Here is a 9,984-nt window from a genome sequence, read left to right as displayed (position 1 = left end):
TGTCTGTGACATGTACACAGTGAAGTTCAATTAAATATATTTTTGAAATATAACTTTTATATTAATTTTTGCAAGAAAACATATTTCCAGTCTTACAGTGGCCTGCATAGTCTAAAAGCAAATGTGGATGGAATAGCCCACTAGAGATCAAAACTATATTTATATCCACCATTTAAAATGTGTTTTTTTTTTTTTTTTGTTTTTTAACATTATACAGTATGTTTATTGCTGGTTATTATTCAATTATGTTATATGTTCATGTATAATAGACAACAAATATTTTTTCTCTAATGTGACATGTTAATGTTTTTTTCTCAGATTGAAATACATGGAGGGCAAGATATATTTTTAAATTTGTTAAAAACTATTTATATTTTTAAAATATATTTTAAAATTATATAATAGATATATATATAGAGATAGATAGATATATTTTCAAAAATATACAATAAGAAGTCAAAAATATACTGGTAGAGCATATATTTAAATAAATATATTTGCAAAAAGAAAAAATTAAATAGTCAAATACAGACAATTGGTGTAATATCCTCCTGGGACCCGGGAATAGACTTCTGTCTTCTGTAGTGGACATTATGTTTTAGTGATTTTCTCTGACAGAATACATGTCACACATGTTTTAAGTCTGGATGTCCTGTAAAGAGCACATTCAGGGCTTTGCAGAGATACCAACATCTTTACATATGACTGAAAATGAAAATGAGCACTTTTATGGAAATATGATACTATTTTGTAATTATCATTTAAATCGGATTCATTTTCAAATCGATTGTCATAAATCACATCTCAGGAAAATGTTATGGGGTTTCAAATCAAAATATGTCTTTCTGTTATGAAACAGGGCATTGATTTCATACATGACCTCTGTAAATTACACCAGGACTGAAATCATGTTTATCAGGCATTTTAGGAGACACAACAAGTGAATAGGGGAAGAAATTATATATCAATATTCCTATTAATTATTAGATATATTTTTATGAAAATGAAGCCCAAAAATTAATTGGTGATTTAAAAAAAATCCCATTGTTTTTGCCTATACATGTCATTTCAACATTTCAGTCCTAGTGTCCACTACAGAGCGCATAGCATATGAATAAAATATTTTTCTAAAATGTTATTTTTTAATTTGTGACATATGCTCTAAACAATATAATGACGTGAAAAAAACCTTTTTGGGTCTCAGGAGGATATTACAATGTGGCAAGATTCAGAATAAGGAAGGAAGAGGATAGGGTCGGCTTAATCTAGCAACAAAATTGCTGACTACCCAAGCAACTTTTCTCTTTTTTTTTTCAAAAAGTGCCAAGCAAACAATTTTTTTTTTTTTTTTTTTTTTAATTTGGCAACTTTTGAAAAGTGATTCAAATGATAAAAAAGGCACATATCATCTAAATTACACAAAAAGAGGAAACCAGAGCCAGCCAAGCAGCACATCAACCTGAAGAGAACTAGAGAAAGGTGAATATAATACACACATCAAATGTGAATTAAGTTACTAGTTGCAATTGCTCAATAATAAGTGTTCATTTATGATACAGCATGTTATTAGCTTCCTACCTAGTACCTATAATTGTTTTTCAGTTAGGAAGACTGTAAGAAAATGTATGTAGAAAAACAGAAAAGGTACTGGTCATTTTTTGTCAGGACATTATCCGTTAAGCTGTAACCCTGTAACCCTAAAACACAAAATGCAATGCATAATTTAAAACAGAGGTGTCACTTGACACAGTACATTGTGCCTTATTGTTGCAAACTTTTCTTAGTGTGGCACACTGACTAACTGCCAATACACTCCTTGAAAATATAATTGTTCAAAAAGTGTAGTTAGTTAATTAGAAAATACATAAAATGTAATTGTTCAATAATTCAATGTTGTATTTAAAAATAAAAATATCCGATCATAAAGATGTGTTGTTTATATTACTTTTACAAATAATTATTTTTCTATTATTTTTTTTACAAACAAATCTAAATTAATCTTGCTGAACCACGCCCCTCGCCACATACAACACTTGACTTTATTTCTGTACTGTTTTTCCCTTATTCCTTCTATTTCTAAGTATACACACACACACACACACACACACACACACACTTTATGTAATCAGAGCGAAGTAAAGAGACACTGACTAAAGTCATTATTACCAGACATGGGGACTTGTCACTTGGTGACTTGGACTCGAGTCGACTCGAGTCGCTATTTTTATGACTTGTGACTTGACTTGACAAAAAAGAAAATACTTGAGACTTAACTCGGACTTGGAAGTTAAAGACTCGGGACTTGACTTGACTTGAGACACGATGACTTGAATGACTTGAGTGTTTATCACATCATGTTTTCAGTTTGAATGTAAAACATATATATACTGCATACAGGCATCCATACACCGGCAGCGCTTTCTCTCTCTTCTCTCCAACAGCGCGTTCACGCACACCGCAGCTGAACACAGACACGCCTCCTGTCACTCACTCAGCGCAGCGGCAGGCCTCGAGACTCTCGTTCAGTCCGGTTGAAGGGTTTTTGTTATGATATGAAATGTTAATATCAATATTATAACACGCAGTGACGCAGCGACATCTCTGCATCGGGACCCCTCTCTCGTTATGCTGTTTATGCTTTTGCCGCCGCATTCAAACTGGCGCAGCGCTTACTTACATTAAAATGCCTAATTCAATTTATTAACATGAAGAGGACATATACGTCTAGCAGGCAAAAGCGAAAAAGAAAGCATGAAGAAGCATGAAGATTAAACAAAGAGCGCCGTTTTTCTCCAAATATTATCATGATTACAAAAGTGATATTGATTTTATTCAGCGTACAGTTTAATGAACAAGAACTTAATCAAGTGACTTACATTTTAGACACCAAATCGCTTGTTTCGCTCTATTTCACCAACGAAAATAGTTCCAAAGTCCACAGAATTGTTTTGCGTCTCTGAGCAACACTTCCTGAATGAATCAGCCGTTTGAATGAATCGGTTGAATCTCAATGATTCACTCATTAACAGTGATTCACTGCCACCTACTGGCGGGTTTAATTTCACATTTGAAGTGTCTTAATTTTTTTGTAATAATTTCAAATAACAGTAGGCTATTTAACATTTTATATTTTCAACATTAAAACATTTTTATGCATCTGTAACTGCTCTTGACCGATTAACTTTAATAAATCTTAATCTATTCTATAATTCTATAGTTATACATTAGATTACAATTTCTGTACCTGAAAATCTCATGTTTAAACCTACATGAAAAACTTGAAAAGCACCATTTATTTAATTTATATGTTTGTTCTGTTGTATTTATTTGTGCTATTACTCGTAATTTGATTATTTGTTACTCTTTTATTACTTACTGTTTATTTGTCTAACAATATTTATAATATAAATTAATCTAGTAGCTTTTGGTGTCATAACCCTGTTTATTTAGGTTAAATGTAACAAAGACAACGGAAACAATAAAAATGCTTATTTTATAGGCCCATTTTCTTGTCTTTTACTTTTATTAATTTTTTTGTTGTGGGGCCAGTAAAAATTTGAACCACTGGCCCGACCGAGCCAGTAGAAAAAAAATCCTTAGCGTTGAGCTAAGGATTGAGCCCTGCCTAGTTTATCCAGCTCGCATTAATATAAATAAATATCAATACATTTATTTAGTTCACATTACTTAATTAGTAAGATTTGTTGACGAATTTTGTAAATTAAAAACAATTTGTTCTGTTATGTGTTTTGACTGTGTTATATGTTATATAATTACGTCACTAGGTAACAAAGATATTTTAACTATAAAATCTTTTAGAAGGGCCTCATTTATGAATTTTGCCTGGGGCCCCCACTTAGTGTCGGTGCGCCTCTGCAGCTGATATTACAACTTTAGCACATTTGTCAGCTAAACATTCATTCAGTGTTTCCCAATGACCCTGTGCCGCCACCACCGTTTCATCATAAACCGAAAATTTAAAACATAGGCCTACAAAGCTTAAATGGTCTCTAAGTTGTATTTTAACAACGAACCAAAATCGAAACCGTGATATGCCAAATACAGTGCCAAATAATGTACATTTTCTGAACAACAATACTATAACAAAAGCTCCTTTCATGTCAGTAAAACTGTTGTGAGAGAGAGAGAGGAGAAATGTAACAAAGTTTAATGTTGTATGTAAACTGTGTTTGAGAGAGAGAGAGAGAGGGAGGTGTTCAGAGAGGAGTCTGTTGGATGTTAAGCTGTTATTTGTTTTATGGACTCAATGTTGAAAATTAAAAACATTTCAAACACTGTTGGCAGAAGTGAAAAATAAATAATTTTATGAAGTTACAATTTTGTTTGATTCCATGATGTATTTTACTGAACATGAGTATTTACAATGCAAATCCAAATTATTTTAATTTACTGACAGTTACTTATATCTTGTCTTTTCACTTTATTAAGATCAGATTCTGCAAGTAAAATTATAATAATAAGGTGACTTGACTTGGACTTGACTTGACCTACTACAGGACTTGACTTGACATAGCTTGTGACTTGACTTGACTTGACTTGCCCAAGAAAAAAATACTTGGGACTTACTTGAGACTTGAAGGTTAAGACTTGAGACTTACTTGAGACTTGCACATGTGTGACTTGGTCCCATCTCTGATTATTACACATGCACAAGAGGCACAGACTGTGCGATAATGAAGAAAATTTTATTTGTATATTCAACAGAAACAGAATATTTCTGACTCATGGTCAGCTCAAAAAAAGAACCGCAAAACTGTGCCCACAGCGGCCCCTATAGCGCCCACGACTGCCTGACCCACAAATGGGATTCCAGCCGCACCTAAAGACAAAACACTTTCAGAGCCCAAAAGGAGTGTTTGTGCAGAATAGATTATGATAATGAAATATCAAATGCATATTTATTTCTATTGACTTTATTGTACGTCATCTTCCACAATCGTGACATCTGCATTACCAGCGGCTTGAAGAACTGGAACCATTGATCCAGCTGCGACCCCCCCTCCATTCGCCACAGCGGCAGCTGACATCATTGATGCGGCGTAAGAACCTGCGGCAATCCCGGCGCTGGTGAAACCCACAGTCCCCAGAACAACTGGAGCAGCAACGACTGCACCGGCTGAAACGCAGTGTAAACTAACAGATGAACATCATCTATGCGACTATTTTAGAATTTTTAATATTAGATTATTAAATTACAGTTAGTTTGTTTTGTTAGATTTTACCTGCTCCAGCACCAGCTGCGGCGAAAAACGTCACTAATATAGAACATAAAATGTGGGTAAGATTCCTGGTAATGCTGCTAAATGCTGCAGTTAAATGATAAGGTACTTACAGAGACCCATCTTCTCTTGAATTGAGCCCTTGTGAGTGTGTGAGTCAGAGCTAAAGCTCTGTGGGTGGAGGCTTTTTGAGAAATGAAACTTGCCAGGCGAATTTGAGAAGGTGCTCACTGCAGAGCAAATGGGTGGAGCTTACATTAGCTCCCCATCACTAGACATCCAGTGAGGAGGAGCGAATGTACAACCACACATTAATCCTACCCTAACCCTACCCAAAACTCTATCTATCCACCCCACTGGACGTCTAGAGAGGTGGAGCTGGCCCTCATAGTCTCTGCAGTGAGTACCACTTGGAGAATTTAGCTTTAAAGGGATATTTCTCTCATCATTTACTCACTCTCATGCCATCACTGATGCATATGACTATCTTTCTTCGGATAAACACAAAATGTAGGCTACATAAATATAAAAATGTAATGATGAATAGTCATTGTGTGTATTAGAATTAGGCTACCTATTTTCAATTCAGCCTATTACTACTTATAATGATGAACGAAATTGGCTAATTAATTGAACAATCGTGCCAATACACACACATATATATTAACTGACTCATTCCGCGGAGCTATTTGAAAGCCTGCATTTGCAAGCCCGCTTTAACTTCGCACACGAGCAGATCGGTTTCTTCGCTTGAAAAGCGTTCAGCTTTTCCGCCAACAAATTCCGCCATGTAAATAGCAATCCGCCATGGCGCGAGCGCATCTCGCTCTTAAAGGGAATGGGAGATGACACTCTGATTGGTTTATTGAACGTTACGCCCATTACTCATTAAGAGAATAGGGACAACCCATTTCAAAAATGCGCCCCGGCGCATGGACCGTTTTTCCGTCGTTTAAATAGCAAAAGTGGATTTGGACACGCCCTGAGTGCACCTGCGCCGTGCGCTTTACACTTTGCGTTTAGATCGTTAAAATAGGACCCTATGAGTCCATATAATGGCACTGGATGTGTGCCACACCTTTGATGCTTAAAAAAAAAACAGCAAATGTGACGGTAATTTGACGCTTTAAATAAAGATTGTATCAAATACACTGTTACGCCAGTAGGGGACGAGAAAGAACTGTTAAAAATTCACCCAGTAATGAAACAAATGAAGTCATTGAATCATTCATTCAAACCAGTTTTTTTAAATAATTAATTCAAATAATTTAAACATTTTAAATAGACTGCGGAAATTAAAAATTTAAAACATTTTGTCAGAACCTCTAGTAAACTGCATGATATTTTGTTTAGTTGTCTATACAGAATTGTGGGAGAATGCTGATCTCTATTTTTTTATCTGTAAATTAAAATATGGTATTAAAGTTTCTAGTTTACAGTAAAAATTTGGAAATTACTGTATTTTATTTTGAAGTTAAAACACTACTACTGTAAACAAAAATAAGGTTATTTATTCATACCAAGATCTTTCTGAGCACCCTAATGCAATGTAGTTACTACGAGAAACCAACACAAATTTGGCCTTTGAACCCTACTAGGCAATGGATATTCAGACCCAGCAGGGGTTTTAGATTCATGGCTTATTATCCATTCATTCCCATAAAACAGAATGTTCCCCTTCAAGGGACCTCAACGCTGCATCATGGTTGTTGACGCTATGGGAATGCCTTCAGTGTGCATCGGTGCTAGAAGCATGCATGAAATCACACCAATTTTATTGGCCGACGAAGGTCAGGTGACAAAGCATAGCGTGTCATCAAGACCATAAAAGTGTAACACTCCGAATGGAGAGTACACCACAAAATTGAGGGTAACACTTCCACAAAGAAGAAAAGAAAAAAAAAGACTGACACTCAAATTGTTTTAAACACCCAAGTGTATTATACAATTATAAAAAATATTAAAGCACAACACAGACAGTAAGAATGCAAACGAGACCGGACAAGAAGTGTGTGTGAGTGTTAGTCTTTTATGGAGCGGGTGATTATGGTGCTGATGATGAACAGGTGGCGGTTATTAGTATTCCGGGGATTGAGTGTGTTGTGATTGGTGCTCTGGAGATTGAGTGCGCTGGGAATGGTGGATGGTGGAACCTGACGTGTCTGTGACAGCATCTTTCCTCCGGTAGTTATAATACCTCGCTTGTCTGGCTTTTTGTACTTCCACTTCCAACATCAATTCAGCCGGAGTTTTGCCAGTAGTTAGTTGATAGCAAAGCAGAACTCAGGTAACAGGTGATCCCACAACTGATGGTTTTGCCCCACATATGATGCTATCATTGTTTTTAATGTCCTGTTTATTCTCTCTGACAGATTTGTTTGTGGATGATAACTCATGGTGAGTTTCTGGATGCTTCCCCAGGTGTTACATAATTCAGACAGCATGTTGGAAGTAAATTGAGACCCCGGTCAGGGACAAGATACTTCGGGACCCCCCATCTAGTGAAAATTTCCTCTCTAAGCATTCTCACAATTTTTTGTGTTTTAATATCATGTAGGGGGAACAATTATACCCATTTAGAGTAGTAATCCACCATTACTAGCAGGTAGGTGTTTCGCTGCATGGGAAAGGTCCCATAAGGTCCACCCCCATGATTTGACCAGGCTCTGTGACTTGTGTTGACTGTAGCAGACCATTGGGTTTAAAATTATCGTGTTTATATCTTTGACAGATTTCATAATCCTTGACTTAATTCCAGATGTCAGCCTGCACCGACGGCCACCAAGCCACTTCTAACAACCTCAGCAAGGCTTATAGTCTGCCCAGATGTCCACCCAATGGATTGTCATGGGAGTAATGCAGAAATCCATGTATGAGGGACAACCATCTGAAATTTGTTCCTATTCCTCATTGGAACTTGTCGATATAACACCCCCTGATGTTCTTCAGAGGTAATTTGCTGATCTTTTACTCTCCTGGCTTTAGACGACTCACAGCACAAGCTCTCCTGGGCTTGTGCTATTTCAGCCAGTGAGTGGGGAATGTCTGAAGAATATTTAGTTGTTGCTACTGCCAAACAAGGTGCTTCTTCTACCTTTACAGGCCCAGGGGCTCTAGACAACACGTTAGGTCCCTAGTTCAGGCAGCACTTCCGATGGTGGACTTGAAAGTCAAACTGCTGCAATCGAAGGGTCCAACGGGTCAGAGGGGAACTGGTCTTGGAGCTGTTAAATACCCAGGCCAAGGCGGCATGATCAGTATACACATCAAATTATCTTCCCTCCAGATAATGTTTCCATCTTTCCACTGCCCATACCACTGCCAAACATTCTTTTTCGGATGTCAAGTAATTAAGCTCCGCTCCGTGTAGAGTTCATGATGCATAAGCTATTACTGGGGACCCAGTCCCACATTGCTGGCATCGGTATGGACCTGGAATGGCTGGTTGAGGTCTGGTTGGATTAAGATGGGTGGACTTTAAAGTAAGAACTTGATGTTGTTGAAGCTGGCCTGACATTAAGGGGTCCATTGCCACATGACATCTTTCTTTTTCAGATTGTTGAGGGGAGCTGTGATGTCTGCGAAATGAGGTATGAATTTGTGATACCAGCCAGTTAAAGCAAGGAAACACTGAAGTGCCTTTAGGTCTCTGGGTGGAGGATACTGAACGACTGCTTTGGTTTTTTCAGCATCGACCTCAGCTCCTTTCTCGGAGACAATATGGCCCAGGAATTTCAGCTGTCTTTTAAAGAAATGACACTTTTTTTTTTACTATTGAGGGCAAGATTGGCTCGGGTGTGTCTTTGTAATATCATGTTTAGATGTGATGTGTGTTCTGACAATGATCTGGAGAAGACAATTATATCGTCAATGTTGACAGCTCTGCCAAAACCTTCTCCATCAGTCTTTGAAAGGTGGCAGCTGAATTTCTGAGCCCAGATGGCATAGACCAGAATTGGTATAGCCCCTTGGTGGTAATGAAGGCTGTCTTGTCTTTGCTGCTCTCCTCCATCTCCACCTGCCAATAGCCGGACTGGAGATCCAGGGTGCTGAACCACACAGCTCCTTCCATGGACTCCAGCATATCATGTACAAGACGCATGGAATAAGCATCTGGGACTGTCTTGCTGTAAAGTTTTCTGTAGTAGTATACACAAAATCTATATGTTCCATCCGGTTTAGGGACCAGGATGACCGGTGACGTCCAAGGGGAAAAAAGGGCTTGATGATGTAGTCTTTGAGCATCAGAGGTCCACATGTTCCTCAATAATCTTCTTCTTGAAGGGGGAAACTTGGTAAGCTCAAGATTTAATGGGCACTTCATCTGACAAAATTATTTTGTGTTTTCTAAATCTGTCTTCCCCAGGATCTTGGAGGTAGCATGCAGCCAGGCAGCCATCAGATTTAGCAGCTCCTCTTGATTGACTGGAGCATCTAGAGGTTGAGGGGGAATGAGTGGTATTTCCCAGGTTGGAGGTAAGGCATAGTATAGACTTACAGTGGTAGTGAGCAGCCTAGTTCCACCAGAAGACATGGTAGCTATCTCCGGAGGCATCCGAGTGTCGTAGAAAGGATAATACATATAACCTTCTTCTGTCTCCAGGCCATATCTATTCTGAGTGAACTCCAAAATGGCACCAGCAGCCCTCAAAAACTCCAGTCCAGCCAAAAGAGGAAATGCTAAGTGAGCATCTTTCATTATAAAGGTATTTAATTTGCATACCTTATTGTGCCACTTATAGGT

General features: G+C 37.7%; 1 protein-coding gene across 1 annotated transcript; it reads right to left on the bottom strand.

Moving 5' to 3' along the window:
* Window positions 1-4,754: 4,754 nt before the first annotated feature.
* LOC137019881 (interferon alpha-inducible protein 27-like protein 2A) lies at window positions 4,755-5,363 on the bottom strand. The gene is made up of 4 exons (XM_067385027.1): window positions 5,354-5,363; window positions 5,244-5,258; window positions 4,976-5,137; window positions 4,755-4,840 (listed from the first exon to the last, which is right to left on the bottom strand). The coding sequence occupies exons 1-4, from the start codon at window positions 5,361-5,363 to the stop codon at window positions 4,755-4,757; spliced, it is 273 nt and encodes a 90-aa protein (XP_067241128.1).
* Window positions 5,364-9,984: the final 4,621 nt, after the last annotated feature.

This window comes from Chanodichthys erythropterus, chromosome 5 (genome assembly GCF_024489055.1).
Source record: "Chanodichthys erythropterus isolate Z2021 chromosome 5, ASM2448905v1, whole genome shotgun sequence".
NCBI lineage: Eukaryota > Metazoa > Chordata > Actinopteri > Cypriniformes > Xenocyprididae > Chanodichthys > Chanodichthys erythropterus.
Note: the sequence above shows the minus strand (reverse complement) of the source record. Positions and strands in the feature narration are given on the sequence as shown.

Coding starts and splice junctions, on each gene's coding strand:
- LOC137019881 (XM_067385027.1), bottom strand. Junction 4,841..4,975: donor TCCAGTTCTTCAAGCCGCTG/GTAATGCAGATG, acceptor TTTTGTCTTTAG/GTGCGGCTGGAATCCCATTT.